The 17,499-nt window shown below is 42.4% G+C and overlaps 1 protein-coding gene across 3 annotated transcripts in view; it reads right to left on the bottom strand.

Annotated features, from left to right (window-relative positions):
- Positions 1-1,761: 1,761 nt before the first annotated feature.
- Positions 1,762-17,499, bottom strand: part of LOC134338490 (coronin-1C-like) — a 181,357-nt gene continuing 165,619 nt past the window's right edge. For all 3 annotated transcript variants that reach the window (XM_063034336.1, XM_063034339.1, XM_063034337.1), the window contains 4 exons: positions 11,984-12,129; positions 9,905-9,962; positions 5,838-6,065; positions 1,762-2,421 (listed from right to left, as the gene is read on the bottom strand). In XM_063034336.1, the coding sequence (XP_062890406.1) occupies positions 2,302-2,421; positions 5,838-6,065; positions 9,905-9,962; positions 11,984-12,129 (552 nt within the window). In that variant the 3' untranslated portion in view covers positions 1,762-2,301. The remainder of the gene's footprint in view (positions 2,422-5,837; positions 6,066-9,904; positions 9,963-11,983; positions 12,130-17,499) is intronic.

Consider the following 17,499-nt stretch of genomic DNA (forward strand, 5'->3'; position numbering starts at 1 on the left):
TGTCTCCAAGCTTTCTCTATTTGTGAGCCAACTGCCCTTCCTCTGTCTCCTCAGTTTGGTTCCACCCCCCAGCAATTCTAGTTTAAACTCTCCCCAGTAGCCTTAGCAAAGCTTGCTGCCAGGATATTGATCCCCCGGGATTCAGTGCAACCCGTCCTTTTTGTAGGTCCTTTTAACAGGTCACTCCTGCCCCAAAAGAGGTCCCAATGATCCAGAAATCTGAATCCCTGTCCCCTGTTCCAATCTCTCAGTCACGCATTTATCCTCCACCTCACTCCATTCCTGTACTCATTATTGTGTAGCAGTGGCAGTAATCCCGAGATTACGACCCTTGTGGTCCTTCTTCTCAGCTTCTTTCCTAACTCCCTGTAGTCTGTTTTCAGGACTTCCTCCCTTTTCCTACCTATGTCGTTGGCACCAATGTGTACCACGACCTCTGGCTGTTCACCTTCCCACTTCAGGATATCATGGACATGATCAGAAATATCCCAGACCCTGGCACCTGGGAGGCAAACTACCATCCGCGTTTCTTTCCTGCCTGTCTGACCCCCTAACTATAGAGTCCCCTTTCACTGCTGCCATGCTCTTCTTTTCCCAACCCTTCTGAGCCACAGGGCTGGACTCTGTGCCAGGGACGCGACCACTGTTGCTTCTCCCAGGTAGGTCGTCCACCCCAACAGTATTCCAACAGGAGTACTTATTGTTAAGGTGGACAGCCACGGGGGTGCTCTCTAGTATCTGACTCTTGCCCTTCCCTCTCCTGTTACTCACTTAGCTGTCTCCTGAGGCCCCAGTGTGACTACTTCCCTATATCTCTTATCTACACCTCCTCACTTCCCCGACCAGACGAAGGTCATTGAGCTGCATCTCCAGTTCCCTAACCTGGTCCTTAAGGAGCTGCAGCTCGATGCACCTGGTGTAGATGTGGCCATCCGGGAGGCTGGGAGTCTCCGGGCATCCTACATCTGATACCCAATACAGAACACCGGCCTCAGACATATTTCCTCTTCCTATTCTTCACAAGTAACTTACCTCGCCTCGGCATGCTATCGCCAAAGCCCTCCTACTCCGACTCCCTCTACTCCAAAGCCCGCTCTATAAAGCTGTCTTCTTTTTAAATTCTGTCCGCTGGTCTAACTCGCTGACGTCCACGCAACTGTGCCTCGGTCAAACCGCTGAAGAAAAAATGCTCTCCTGTTAAATTCTTCCCTTTGGTCTAACTCGCTGACGTCCACTCACCTACTCAGTCCACACACAAGTCTTTTCAGCATCTACTGAGGTTTTTTTTACTGGAGCATTTCCTAAAGATCTCCAAGAGGACCACAACATTGTCGTGGTTTGGAGGCTTGCGTGCCTCAACGACCCGGAGAGCTACGTTGGCTGGAGTCAGGGCTTTGTGCTTTGGCTCTTGGTAGGGTCACCCATGCCAAACAGGTCAAAGGGTAAAGGCCAGACTAAGAGTGGTCCACCGGTCCTCCAGGTTCAAGTGTTCACTGGTAAAACAAAGTTGTTATGGAAACAGCAATGAAGAATCCTTCTGTGTCTGAGTGCAACGGTATTCCTGAGTCTCCACCCAGGACTTGCATGATTGACGGAAGTGAAAACTAAGAGGAAGCGCTGAATGCCACCAGAAATGGAGGACTTTCATTGCTGCCTTAATCACCAGTGGCATAACAGGCAGTAAGTATTTCTGAAATAGAGCCCCTCCATTCATATTGCTAAGAAGTTGGAATAAAAAAATACAAAACACCAGAGTAATTTTATAAACAACATTTTATCTTTGTAACTGCAAGTATATTTAATGACAGATCACCATTTCTTTTGCTCTATAAGAGCTGAACCCATTAAGTGTTCTTTCAATGGTGCTGTACGCTTGTACATGGAATGTGTAGTCACTTAAAAACAGGTACCTGACAGATAAGAGACAGACAAGCCCATTTAACCTGGAAATCACTCTAGTATTAGAGTAAAGCACACCTTTGATAATATGCATAGGACTCGAGTTAGGAATAAAAAAAATTAATACTCTTTTTGATGTGGAGAATGTAGAGAAGAATAGTTTCCTCTTGGCATTAAAAATCCAGAAAATAAATTCTATTTTAAAAAAAAAGTGTATTGTTTTCCAAATTTTAACCAAAGTTAGTCCAGTGAGAAAGGAAAAAAGAAAAAGGGTAATTTGATACTGAAAAGCTGAAGGTGCTTCGACCAATGGCAGGGGAACGAGGGTTAGAGTTTGGTTTCGGAGAATCTGATAATACACACCAGACAATTGTACCCCCATAATTAAGCATAATACAGACTTCAAACAGCTATCTTGGCCATCTGATTCTCAAGGTTGGCAATGCGTTCATCTTGGCTGGCTACAGTGGCCTTCAGAGTTTTAATCTCCTGCACCAACTCTTCCAACTTGGATTCGGAATTCTAAAAAAAACAGAAGAGGAACACGTTTCATCCATCTTGCACATTGTTGGAATCAGCTCAATGAGCGAAAAAGATAGCGTTTCTCAACAACCACATGCCTTCTAGGAAAGTAGCAACATAAACGAACACACGAGCTACTGTTAACTACTATATATTTCAGTGAAGAACCAGGTACACAGTACTGGAAATAGGTAGTAAAATTAAAACTAGTACAGGAATGAAGTTCAAAAACGGAATTTGAAAGGTATCTTATATAGAATATCAAAGCTCAAATCTTTGGCAAGTATCTTGTACCAAACATTGTTACTGTTGGTGAGACACAAGAGCTTATCTCTGAAGAAGATCTTTACTTAGCCTTCGTAAATCAAAGCCACCCCTCTCCATTCAAACAAATGAGCTCACTGCTCCTAGTGCAAGGCCAAATGTGAGGCAGGTTCACCTGGCGGTTTCCCCAGCAATGGGGGGAAATGCAGGACATTTCTAACAGAACTGCCAACACTCATCAGCAAACTTGGGTTCAAAAACTGCTAAAACTAATGAGAACTGTGACCCCAATATAGCAGGACACAAGCCCAGCAGCAAATGCAAACAAAATATAATGTATGGGCGATGTTAGCCAACTGGCAAAGGAGAAAATAATGGACTGTAAAGGACTTGTGGAAGACACTGAGGGTGGACACATTGGTGAAGTGTTTTAGTTAACTGAATAGGGCAAGAAATTGTTTTGACTGGTGTGGGGGGGGGGCGGGTTGCGGTGGAGGGATGTAATATTCCCCAGAGACCTATATTATGTAGTATTTATTTTCACAATGTAGGGTGACTGCATGAAGTTCCATCCACGCACTCAGCTGGATGTAAAAGGTCGCATGGCAGAGTGAAGAGCTGTGGGTGAAATTCCATTGGACCCTGGCTAACAATGAAAACTCAACCCACATCTAATCATATCACCTTGAAGTTTATCCCATGTCTGTAAATTTACCAGAGCAAATTAGCTGATACATGGGTCTTTAAATATTTTTTTTTTAAGTTCTTCTGGCTTTCATGTCTTCTGGACTATACTACCCGAGGTGCTTAGAGAGCTAATCTGCCTCAAAAACTGTTGACCAACTTTATTGGCGTGTGATAGAGAACATATTGACATATGAAATGACTGTGGTACTCTAGCTGCAGCAAGACAGATCACAGAGCACTCCAACCGGTAATTAGAGTGGCTCAACACATCACTGAGACACAACTACTGGACCTGGAGACAATCTACAACTCTTGATGCCTACAGTGCACTCGTAACACTATTAAAGACCCATCCCATCTCAGACACTGTCTGTTCAATCTCCTGCCGTCCGGTAGGAGATACAGAAACATCTTAGCCAAGACAGTAAGACTGAAATACAGCTTCTTCCTGAGGGCTGTTGTATAGCTGAATAATGCTACACCCCAGCTTGCCAATGGCCTTCGAAGTCACTTGTTGCATTTAAGTATGGGAATTTTTAAAAATTAAGTCATACTGCAGGTATTGTAAGTATCTCTTTTGCATGGACTGCAGTAGCACTGTAACCTTGATGCCTTGAGCAATGACAATGAAGTTCTATTCTATAGCTCTACTAGTGCCATGTGCAGGATTCACTCATTTTTATTACTTTGTTTTCCTCAATTGGTCAAAATTTGACTTATTTGCACCCTGTGTAATTGAATCTGCATCAGCTGCCTGCCTCACAAGCACAAGACATTTAATGGATTTTAGGTCAACATTTTCAAATTGACTCTCGATGACTGCAATGTGGCTTTGATTACAAAACAAGATACTTCTTCCTTGATAAGATCTATCTGCGTTAACAAATTAAACACTAAGCAAATTGTTGAACTTCTGCAGATCTGGTCTTTCAAATCAACTGCCAAATTTATCCATCCATATTCACTGCCCAATGAAATGAACACTCTTGGAGCAGCTGAGTGAACATTATTTTGGATGTCATACAGATCAGCATGCCGAGCAGAACTAATCTCTGCCCGACAAAGAAGGAAAACAACAGCAGCAGCTCCACTCCCAGATCCAGCACAGTTTTCATCTCCTTGTTGTGAATGTCTCTATGTCGCTCACAACTCTGACTCAGCGACCACCTACAAACACACAACAAAACTGCACAAATCTAATTGTCATCGTTGGATACGATGGACAACCAACCAATCACAGATTAAGAAGGCAGCAACTTTAAGGATGAAGCAAAGCTGTACTGAGGGCGGGGACGTGCAACAGTTAATCCATCATGGGGCCAAGCAATATGGGATCTTCATGAAATTGGCTGCCAGTGAAGCAGGGCAATAGGTTCTCAGAAGAGAACCTGCAGTTTTAAGAGAACTGTCTGCACACTGAAGTGAAACGAGGCATTGTTTGAACTGGGAGCATTCATGTCAAATATACAGCTCGAAGAGGACCCAGAATAAAAGTACATTTGTAGTTTTGAGTTCCAGTTTTTTAAACAATGTTTAGTGCCCAGAACAGATAATATTCTAGCTGAGACTCATACTATGCTGAATTACAGTCTACTGTTGTTTTCCTGCTTCTCGCCACTATTAAGCCAAAGGTCTATTTTGAGAAGAAAATTGCTTTCAACACGTCCTTTCTCTCTCAAAATGGAAACCTTCAGTTCTTTCCAATTGCTAGAAAGCAACTCAATGAGATAAAAGCCCTGTGCTCTATGGGAGAATAAAGATTCAAGATCAAGATTCAAGTTTACTTATCACGAGTACATCTAAAAAATGCAGTGACATGTGTCATTTGTGTAAACTACCAAGTGCCACCACCCTCTCTAGCGTCAACACAGCATGCCTGCAATGCTCAGCAGAACAACACGAAACACAGCAAGCCACAAAGCAACAACAGCAAAACAAGCCCCATTCCTCCCTCTCACCCACACATACACAATTCTCCAAGCCCATCTTTTTCGCCTCCAGTGGACTTGGAAAAACAGCAATAATGTTACAGCACAATACAGGCCCTGGTGCCCACAATGCTGTGCCAACTGCGTAACCTACACCAAGAGCTATCTAACCCTTCCCCCCCCCACCCCACCCCCTGTAGCCCTCTGTGTGTCTATCTAAGGATCCCTTAAATGTCTCTAATTCACCTTCCATAAATGACTAAATTTTCACCAACAAAGCCAGAAGGTAAAGGGGCCATGAAGCATGAACCAAAAGAACATTGCGAAAAGCAGATGAATTGGAGTTTCACTGTACAAGCCCAGCCAGAGTTCAAGTAAGGATGACTGGACAAAATCTCACATTTCTGGTGATCCTTATGCTATGAATTAGAAAACAAAACTACTATAGATTTCAATACAGTGCAAGGACCAGCTTTTAAGGATCTGCATTTGGGGCTTGGAAGAAATGGGAACAGAAAATATTGGTGATATACTTACTGCATTGAGAGAAGTTCCCTTCAGGGCAGTAATGCCACTTTCGTTTCTCTTTGGTCTGTCTAAACAGGTTCTTTGAGGTTTAAACTCTCGGTTTTTGACAGGGACATAGCCATCCTTCAGGGAGATGAGAATGGGGTCTTTGTTTTTCCCTTCAAACCATTCCTCCGCTTCCAGTGCTGGTTCCGGTCCAGCTGTATCCGGATACAAATCGTCCTGGTAAAGGTCCGACTGGATAAATTATGAAAGATAAGTTAATTTGGAAGAAAGCAAAGCAAAAAAAATATACATTTGTTGAAAACAAAATGCTAGATGAATTACAGTTAGTGCCATCATATACATTTTAAAATTAATTCTCCAGTTACTGATATTGTTGGTATTGCCAGGATTTGTTGAATACCATTGGCCAGGTGGAGGTGGTGAGTGTAGCAGCTACTTGTAAAACAAACCAAACCCACCAAGAGACTGAGTGAGGGATTCAACACTGCATGACGTGCTTCCAAGTTGAGAAAAGTAGGCTTGATCCTTTATTATGAAACCAGCATAGACGAGCGATCAAAATTAGTGTTATCAGAAGTGAAATAAGTGACATAGTGGAATAAGCAAAGTCGGCAGTCAACAAAGAATATCTAAACCCTGCTCGGCCTAGCTCTGGCTGAACTAAGACAAAGGGTGAATATGTGCCTATACTAATTTACTTCTACCATCGTGACAAAGTACTGTAACCCATAATAAAAATACGTTGCACAAAACACAGACAGAAAATAGATACGTGGCCCCTACACTGAGTTTACTTGAGTTGCTGCTACGTAAATATTAAATGTGAGATACAATAAGCATCGAGCTCCTATTCTACTCTGATACGGGAGATGGTTATTCTTGAATTAAATCATGAAGGTGTAGAATCTCAACAACCACAATGTGTAACAATAACCCGATATAAAATAGGAAGTAATACACCGCAGGAAGTCAATAGAACAACCGAATGGCACAACTCAACTACATGCAATTTTACTTTTCAAAATAAGACACCAAATTGGGGGCAACTCCCAGAACACAAGAACAGAGGCAGAAAGGGAAATTGCTCTTTTGATCCACAAGCTCAAGATTCACTTTTGGAATCTTGGCATTGCAGACAAGGCAGGACTTACTGCCATGTGATATTAGTATATCAACACGTGTACTAATGTTGATATTATTCCAGTCCTGATGAAGGGCCTCGGCCCAAAACATCAACTGTTTATTAGTTCCATAGATGCTGCCTGACCTGCTGAGTTCCTCCAGCATTGTGTGTGTGTGTGTGTGTGTGTGTGTGTGTGTGTGTGTGTGTGTGTGTGTGTGTGTGTGTGTGTATATGTATGTATGTATGTATGTGTGGCGCTTTGGATTTCCAGCACCTACAGAATCTCTTACGTTTACTCTGCTCAAGGATGCTTTTGACTAAGTAGCTCCATGGTATAAATCCAACAACATCAAAGTTGCTGGTGAACGCAGCAGGCCAGGCAGCATCTCTAGGAAGAGGTACAGTTGACGTTTCAGGCCGAGACCCTTCGTCAGATAGGCCAAAGCCAGCATGGTTTCCTGAAAGGAAAATCCTGCCTGACTATCCCACTGCAATTCTTTGAGGAAATTACAAGCAGGGTGGACAAAGGAGATGCAGTAAATGTGGTGTACTTGGATTTTCAGAAGGCCTTTGACAAGGTGCCACACACGAGGCTGCTTAGCAAGATAAGAGCCCATGGAATTACAGGGAAGTTACTAGCATGGGTGGAGCACTGGCTGATTGACAGAAAACAGAGTGGGAATAAAGGGATCCTATTCTGGCTGGCTGCCGGTTACCAGTGGAGTTCCACAGGGGTCGGCGTTGGGACTGCTGCTTTTTACAATGTATGTCAATGATTTGAACTATGGGATTAATGGATTTGTGGCTAAATTTGCCGATGATAAAAGATAGGTGGAGGAGCGAGTAGTGTTGAGAAAACAGAGAGCCCGCAGAGAGACTTAGATAGTTTAGGGGAATGGGCAAAGAAGTGGCAAATGAAATACAATGTTGGAAAATGTATGGTCATGCACTCTGGTGGAAGAATTAAATGGGTAGACTATTATTTAGATGGGGAGAGAATTCAAAATGCAGAGATGCAAAGGGACTTGGGAATCCTTCTGCAAGTTACCCTAAAGGTTAACCTCTAGGATGAGTCGGTGGTGAAGGCGGTGAATGTAATGTTGGCATTCATTTCTAGAGTACAGAATATAAGAGCAGGGATGTGATGTTGAGACTCTATAAAGCACTCGTGAGACCACACTTGGAATATTGTGTGCATTTTTGGGCTCCTTATTTTAGAAAGGATATACTGACATTGGAGAGGGTTCAGGAAGATTCACGAGAATGATTCCAGGAATGAAAGGGTTACCATATACGGAACGTCTAGCAGCTCTCGGGCTGTGTTCCCTGGAGTTCAGGAGAATGAGGGGAGATTTCATAGAAACATTCTGAATGTTAAAAGGCCTGAACAGATTAGATATGGCAAAGTTATTTCCCATGGTAGGGGAGTCTAGGACAAGATTGCACAACTTCAGTATTGAAGGACATCCATTTAGAATGGAGATGCAGATAAATTACTTTAGTCAAAGGGTGGTAAATCTATGGAATTTGTTGTCATGGGCAGCTGTGGAGGCCAAGTCATTGGGTGCATTTAAGCCAGAGATAGACAGGCTCTTGATTAGCCAGGGTGTCAAAGGGTGTGGAGAGACGGCAGAGGAGTGGGGATGATGAAGAATTGGATCAGCCCATAACTGAATGCTGGAGCGGCCTCAATGAGCCAAATGCTCCTGTATGTTATGGTCTTACAGAAACAGAAGCACAAGGCGGAAACCCGTGCAGTCACAGAGTGAACGTACAAACTCCCTGCAGACAGCAGCAAGAATTGAACCTGGCTCGCTGGCTCTGTAATAGCACTATGCTGACTGCTATGCCACAATGCTGCCCAAATTTGTCTTGTCTTTGGGAATAGGATATACTTCTTCATTCCTTCTGTGCCGCATCATATGATGTGGGCAATCATGACTGCTCTTGGCAAATCTTTTCTACAGAAGTGGTTTGCTGTTGCTTTCTTCTGGGCATTGTCTTTACAAGGCAGGTGACCCAATAACCGGGACTTGTGAAGTGCACCAGCTGATGGGGGGGGGGCGCGGAGGGCTAAGCGGGTGCTACACCTTGCCCAAGGGTGACCTGTAGTGGGAAGGAGTGTCTTACACCCCCTGTGGTAGAGACCCATCTCCACCTAGGACATACTTAGGCACTTCAACAGGTCACTGATTAGATGCCAGTGATACAACTATACTGAAACAGCTCTGCCAGAGCCACACCCTAGTTTGGAGGGCAGGGTGTAGTATAACAGCTGTGATGTTCCATAGTCTTTGCTGCATCCAGTGATCCCTGTGGTTTCTTAATGCCACGAGGAACAGGTAGACTGGAGACCATCTTTTTCGATGACGAGGATCTCAGAAGGTTCAGCAAATAGAGACTTCTGTCTGAAGTTCAATGCAGGCAGGTCTTTAGCAGCCCTGCCATCAAGGATGGGGATATGGGGGCCTCCTTCCATCAGCTGTTTAAGTGCCCATTATCAGTCTCAACTTGAGGTTGGAATCCGGAGCTCAGGTCTGATCTACCAGTGATTAGATCACTTAGCTCTGTCTACCGCACGTGATTCAGCGGCAAGTTGCATTGTATCGCGCGTCACTCAGATTAATCTCCTCAGACTTTTTTTTGATATGACCAGTGCTGTTTCTAGCGTGCTCATTTCTCTTCTCATTGAACCAGACAGAGTTGATCCCTTGGCTTGGTAACAAGGGATACTCTGAGGCCCAAGGTTACAGGTCTCAATACTGTACATGTCTGTTGTAGTTAACGGTCAACAGTCAAGCTGCCAGACCTATTCCGTTTTGCGCACAGCCCAGCAGCACTCAGGTCAGATTTTGTTTCTACAAGGTTGTTCAGTCGTTACTGAAACTAACATTAGTTACTAATGGTCGCACACTTCTGCCTCAAAATGCAGAAGCCTGGCACTCACCTTCCTTGGCACAGTCATGACAATTGGTTCACACTTCCTTTCATGAAGTTTAAAAAACCTGCAAGCAGAAAATAGAGTATTACAGATACAGGACATACAGCACCCAGTAAAAGGTGCCATTCATGTCTAAATCTTGGTGATTATACTGGGAAAAGACAGCTACATTTAGTGAAATTATGCATGAATGATGTCTTTAAACATTGCAAAACATGTGGAGATGTAGGCAAATGAAGATTATGGGTTGAAACTGGAAATTTAAAAAAAATCTTCAAAATTTTGAAATCTAACAGTTCAAATCTAGGAATAGAGATTTCAGATCTCTGAAAAGAGAAGAGAAACATATTGTTATATAGAGAGTGCAGATTCAAAACTGATTTCAGACCAAGTTCAAAATAATATAGTAGCTTGCCACATACTTTCCCAGTAAAGAGGAAAATCACTAATCACACAAATCTACGCAATCTCTCCTTACAGTGAGACACTTCAGCTGTTGACCTGACATTGAAAAGGAACTGTAAACTTAACCTTGCTAAGTGTATAATAATCCCGGGTACACGTGACTCTGATCCGAGGGCTGAGCAGATGCTACACCTTGACTGAGGGTGACCTGCAGACTAGCGAAGAGAAAGAGCACCTTACACCTCCTTTGGTAGAGACGTACTTCCACCCTGCCACCCATAGATGTATCAAATTATAAAATTCAAAACCTGCCCTGTAACCATCTTCTCCTTATAACATGAAAGGTGTAGCCCATTAGGTTCATCCAGGAAGAAATGCCATTGGCCCTATTCCCCATTTCCCTGCAGCCCTTCAAACTGTTCTCCCGCACGCATGCCCTCTGTTTGGATCCTTTATGCAATAGACTTATACTATGGAATAATTCAATTAATTTCCAGTCCACCTTTGGGAACTGGAAGTGAAATCAGAGCACCAGTAGCAAAGCCATAAAGTTCACGAAGAAAATGTACAAACTTTGCACCAGAGATCAGAATTGAACATGTGTCCCTGCAGCTGGGAAGCACCACCACTCTGTTTATAATCCACAACAGAAAACATAGACAACCTACAGCGCAATACAGGCCCTTTGGCCCACAAAGCTGTGCCAAACATGTCCTTACCTTAGAACTACCTAGGTTTACCCATAGCCCTCCATTTTTCTAAGCTCCATGCACCCATCCAGGAGTCTCTTAACAGACCCTATAATTTCCAACTCCACCACTGCCGCCGACAGCCCATTCCACGCACTCACCACTCCTTGCGCAAAAAAACTTACCCCTGACATCTCCTCTGTACCTACTTCCAAGCATCTTAAAACTGTGACCTCTCGTGCTAGCAATTTCAGCCCTGGGGAAAAGCCTCTGACTATCCACACGATCAATGCCTCTCATTACCTTGTACACCTCTATCTAGTCACCTCTCATCCTCTGTCGCTTCAAGGAGAAAAGGCTGAGTTCACTCAACCTATTCTCATAAAGCATGCTCCCCAATCCAGGCAACATCCTTGTAAATCTCCTCTGCACCCTTTCTGTGGTTTCCACGTCCTTCCTGTAGTGAGGTGACCAGAACTGAGCACAGTACTCCAAGTAGGGTCTGACCAGGGTATTGTTTTAAAACAATTAAGAAAACAAATTTGCATTAAAAACAATGTTCAATTAATAAATCCCAAAGCACAGCTAAACATAGATTACTCCATATGGAGTATTAACATAGCATCTGCCTATAATAGCAAAACAAAAGAAAACAAATTCTTCTTTTAAAAGCTTTTCAGATTATACTGCGGTACTCTAGACCAGGGGTTCTGAACTTTCATATGCCATGGACCTCTACCATTAACTGAGAGGTCCCAGTGAGAACCCCTATTCTAGATGAAGCCTAAGCAAACTAAAATGTAAATAATTCAGTTTAACTAAGTTTCTTTTAGACCTACAAGCAGTGTAGACATTCCCAATGCTGGTATAACGGGAGAAATGAAACTAAACATTCCACAATCTTTTACACCTGTTAGAGGTACAGCTTACTGAGGAATAGCATAATTGAATAGAACACTGTTCAGTAGACCTACTGAACTGCATCTGTTACCTGGAAATTTCACATTTGGAAACATCAAGGCCCCGTTTTGGCATGAATCCCATCCCTCGCTGTGGCTCCTTGGTGCTGAAAGTGTTCAGGTAATGCACATATGGAGCTTCGTCGGTGATCTCAAAGTAGCGAATACTGCAGTCACCCTGTTTTAAGATGCATGCATTAAAGAACTCAGTGTATCATGTGTACTCTTTCAAAGTAGAAATCAAAGTCCACGCAGCCTTTATCACAGTGTACAGGGTAAGTAGCAAAAAGAGTGAGCAGAGGAGAATTAAAGCCAGGCACTGTTCAGTTTTTTTTTTACATTTTATCTGCTTCTTACTCAGAAAATTCCAGTTCATCGGTACCATTCTCCCGATTCTCTCTCACATGCCTATCAACTCTACCCTGGTTCATCTACCAACCACCTACACTGGGGACTATTTACAGTAATCAATTAAACTAACAACCTGAATGCCTTAATGAGATGGGACAGAATCCAAGTTCCTAGGTGTCAGCATTTCAGAAGATCCATCCTGGGCCCAACGTATTGATGCAATCATGAAGGAGATGCATTGTAAATACGTTTTGCACAGACTGGAGAAGCACCACAATCTCATTGTCTTGAGCAATGACAATAAACTTCTATACTATTCTATTCTAACTGAGATGATGGAGGTTCTAACTCTCTGTGAAAACCTCCACATCTTCTACCTGCTCCATTCCCTTCTGCAGATTCTACCTGTGATCTGCAGGGCAACCAACTCAAATCCTATCTGCTGCTTCTCTTCCACATCAGTACACTTGAACCACAGGATCAGGAAATTTTACAAAAACAAAGCTACTGTGGGGGATTTTTAAGGGGGGGGGGGTGTTTCCTCTAAAACAATATTTTCGTTCAGAAACATTTTGAATAATCACATAGAAAACAGAAGTTCAAGCGAATGAGGAACATAGCCAGGAATTAGCCCGCTACTAATTGTGGTGCTGCACTCTCGACCTGAGCACGCAACTTCAATATGTGCAGAATAACCACAAACATCACAAAAGAAGCAGCACCTGAACTGTGCAGCCATTGTCCACTGCAGCATGCACTTCAACATCAACACAATTACAGTCTCTCCACCCAAGTGTCAGTGACATTAGTTGCACATTTGCGAATTAAATGGATAAAGTATGATGAAGTAGATCCTCAAGTATTTAAGGGATGGAATAACATTTCAGTTGATTGTGAAATTTGCAATAAAATAATAGATACACACATCTTGGGAGTGGCAATTTTACTTCTGGACTAACAGTACAGAATTAAAGAAGAGAAAGAAAACTGCAGCTAGAAAATCTTATTTAATCAATTAATTAATCTGATTCCTTTGTTTAATTTAATAATTGATTGAAAATCTAATTAATTATTTCTAAGAGGACCACAACCTTCCCATGGTTTGGAGGCCTGCATGCCTTAATGACCCGGAGAGCTGTGTTGACTTGAGTCAGGGCTTTATGCTTTGGCTCTTGGTAGGGTCACCCATGCCAAACAGGCCAAAGGGTAGAGGCCAGACTAAGTGATTCACTGGTCCTCAAGGTTCAGGGGTTCAGTCCCAGGCTAACAACCCCTGACTGGTAAAATAAAATTTTTACGGAAACAGTAAAGAAGAACCCCTCTACGTTTGTGTGAGATGGTATTCCCAAGTCTCCATTGGGGACTTGCATGACTGACAGTAGTGAAAACCGAGATGAAGCTACTGACGTGATGAAGGAAGCTCTGAACACAGCCACCATTGCTGCTCTAAGTGCCAGTGGTGTAACAGACAGTAAACTAATTAGTTAAATTTAATTAATTAATTGAAAATGGGAAGATTTGTTAAAAGGGAGTTATGTTCCCCCAGCCTGGAGTTCTTTGATGGTGCTTTTTTTTTTAAGGATTTGGTTGGCAGAATTAAGCCCCTGTGAGTAAAACAGCCACTGATCATATGGTTAACAGATGATCTAAGACAAACAGCTTTTATTCAGACTATGCAGTGGGATTCCCGAGGAGACTGTATTAAGACTACTGCTATTTTTGATATAAATGTCTCAGTCACAAAGTCATGATCTCTGGTGGGGGAATTAGAAACATGCAACGGCAAGACAACTGGAAGTTTGTTCTTTCCTGAAGTGCGGCAATCCTTAGAACTAAAGAGCATAAAAGCAAAGAAACTTAGCTGAACATTTTAAATTCTTGTTATCCACATCTAGACATCGCACCAAGTGTGAAAGAGTTCAATCATGCAAAAACGAGAGATATTTAAAACTATGAAAGGTTCTAATAAGGGAAAATGAGAAGCAATTGGTCAAAGTGCCTACCAGAGGAATCTGACTTAAAAGATGATTTTGTTTTTAAATATCTAAACACAATGATAATTGCCGGGATGAAAGTGAATCAATAGATTCTGTCTCATCTAATGGAGTTGGAATAACTATTGCTGCAGGAAATTCTGTAAGGCAAAATTGGCAGAAGGGATTATCTTTTCTAGAATCATAAATCTGAGCTAAATAGCCTAGTCCTGTGCTGTACAATTATGTGAAGGTAAAAAAAAAGGAGATAGAACCGTAAACTACAATTGGAATCGATGATCCTAGTTCACAGGAAGCACAGGCACATGGGAAGCAGTTGAACAACTTATTCTGCAATTTATTTTTACCAGAAATTGCGCACCATGACAACACTAAATCAATCATGCCTGTGCTGCAACAGGTTAAAATAACACTACCCATGCCCAAGGCTTGGAAAGAAACCGGACAGGCTTACATTTGGAACCAGCCTTTTATCAAGAACAAAAGGACACCATGGTGGTGTATCCAAACAAAATGTAATCCTGGCTTTTTTAAATTTTGGAATCAGAGTCCAATAATAGTACAAAAAGTAGTACCTTCTAAGAGAAAAGATTTAAATACTATATCTGCCAGGAAGGAGAAAATAGTGCTGGACAATACACACAAAATGTTAGAGGAACTCAACAAGTCAGGCAGCATCTATGGAGGGGAATAAACAGTTGATGTTTCAGGTCAAGACCCTTGGCCTGAAATGTCATCTATTTATTCCCCTCTGAAGTTGCTGAGTTCCTCCAGCATTATGTGCGTGTTGCTCAGGATTTCCAGCATCTGCAGAACCTTGTGTTTTTATAACACTGCTGGGTCACTGCTTCTCAGTGGCATTGGCAGAGTAAAATCATATAAAAGTACAGCACAGAAACAGGCCCTTCGGCCCATCCAGTCCATGCTGAACCATTTGAACTACCTACTCCTATCGGCCTGCACCTGGACCATAGCCCTCCAGTACAAGGCTGCTGACGAATGTAAAGGCTGTTGTAAACATTGAAGGCACAGAAATAATTAAAAACTGGAGTAAATGCCATGAACAAAGTTTAAAATACAAACTTGCTTCATTGCTTAGCCTAATACGCACAAGGCTGTGTGCTTAGCACCATGCTCTACTCACTTTACACTTACGACTCTGTGCACATCTATGATGCCATATTCAAGTTTGCTGATGACACCACCGGAATTAATGGATTTGTGGCCAAGTTTGCAGACAATATGAAGGTAGGTGGAGGGGGTAGCACAGAGGCTGCAGAAAGACAAATAGATTTGGAGAATGGGCAAAGACATGGCAGATGGAATACAGTGTTGGGAAGTGTATGGTCATGTATTTTGGTAGAAGAAATAAAAGCATAGACTATTTTCTAAATGGAGAGAAAAGGGACTTGGAAGCCCTTGTGCAGGATTCCCTAAAGGTTAATCTGCAGGTTGAGTCAGTGGTGAGGAAGTAAATGCGATGTTTGCATTTATTTTGAGAGGAAGTAGAATATAAAAACAAGGATGTAATGTCGCAGCTTTATAGGGCACTGTTTGGGCCTCACTTGGAGTATGGTGAGCAGTTCTGGGCCCTTATTTAAAAAAGGATGTGCTGGCATTGGAGAGGGTTCAAAGGAGGCTCACGAAAATGGTTCCAGGATACGAGGAGTGTTTGATGGCTCTGGGCTGTACTGACTGGAGTTCAGAAGAATGAAGGTGGACCACTGAAGCCTAGGACCAGAGGGCACAGCCTCAGAATAGAAGGACATCCATTTAGAATGGGGATGAGGAGGAATTTCGTTAGCTAGGGAGTGGAGAATCTGTGGTATTTGTTGTCACAAGAGGCTGTGGAGGCCAAACCACTGGGTACATTTAAGGCATAGGTTGACAGATTCTTCATTAGTCATGGCATGAAGGGAGATTGCGGCTGAGAGGGAAATGACTCCGCAATGATAAAATGGCAGACCAGACTCAGTGGGCCAAATGGCCTAAAAGAATTACTGAATCGCAGTAGCGCAAGTTACATTATTTTAAAATAGTTGCTGACTTGTGAACTAGCAGATATGAACTGTGAAAGGAGCAGCAATCAAGCTAGTTAATCTAATGCATTTAGCCTCAGATAAAAGTTTCTGCAGAAATCTAATCAATTTGCAATAAAGTTTATAAATGCAGAGCTGACAGGCAAGGAGCAAAAGGCCAGTGTGCATTTGCAACTTGAATAGCAAGTATAGTTAATCTGTACAATATCAAACTCCCTCTCTAATACACCTTTGTTTAAAATAAAGTATGATTCATATGCTAGATCACTGTCTATTTTAAGTGCAATTCACAGAAATCTTAATTCAAGTATCCATTTCCTAGTTAACCCATGCATTTTGGTAGCCTCAATCAAGTGTGCAGACAAATGTGTCAAAGCATGCACTTGCACGAAAAACTCCAGCCATTGACAAAACCGTTCAACAGTGACACCAGCTGGACTTTAATGGTATTACACATCAAAAGGACATTTATTGAGTGCTTCTGCTGAGCAATGACGTGAAACCCAGTTAGTGGGAAAACTCATGCTCATGACAAGAATACATTCCATAAAATTCATCCAAGGCTCAAATGAAGTTCTGCTTCTCAAAATTCCTTTGAGAAGGGAAGAGGAAGATTTACAAATCTTTCCTCAGGTCCAGTGTAAGGCAAGAGGCACAAGGCTCAAAGCCTTTGGCTCTAACAAAAGGCTTTTCAGAAGCACTTTCTTATGGGACACCACCTTACATTTCTTTTTTGGTTGCCAAACACCAGTCATGGCAAGGTCACGGGCTCTACTAACTTTAGCACCAGAGTACAAAAACCACAGTGAAGATCAAAGATCTGTGCATATAATTTAATACTAAATATTCAAACCACTCAACATAGCCATTTTGAGGAACTTTTCTCCTACTTATGATGGCGGGTTAGCAAGTGAACGAGTTATTACTGATCCAGGAACTAATGCTGCTCTTACTCTCCATTCCCAACTTCTTTAGTCAAGAACATCCTTGTTACCAAGTGGGATCTTTCAGATTTCATCATGTTTCATTAGGGTTAATCATCACATCTGAAAACCTGAAAATTAAAAATCATGCCTAATTTACTAAAACTCGGCAGCTGTGTCACCCAACCTCCAGTACAAGGTCTTTTCTCAATGGCTTAACTGCTCATGGAGGCAATTGAGC

The sequence above is a fragment of the Mobula hypostoma genome, chromosome 27, assembly GCF_963921235.1.
Source record: "Mobula hypostoma chromosome 27, sMobHyp1.1, whole genome shotgun sequence".
Classification (NCBI taxonomy): Eukaryota; Metazoa; Chordata; class Chondrichthyes; order Myliobatiformes; family Myliobatidae; genus Mobula; species Mobula hypostoma.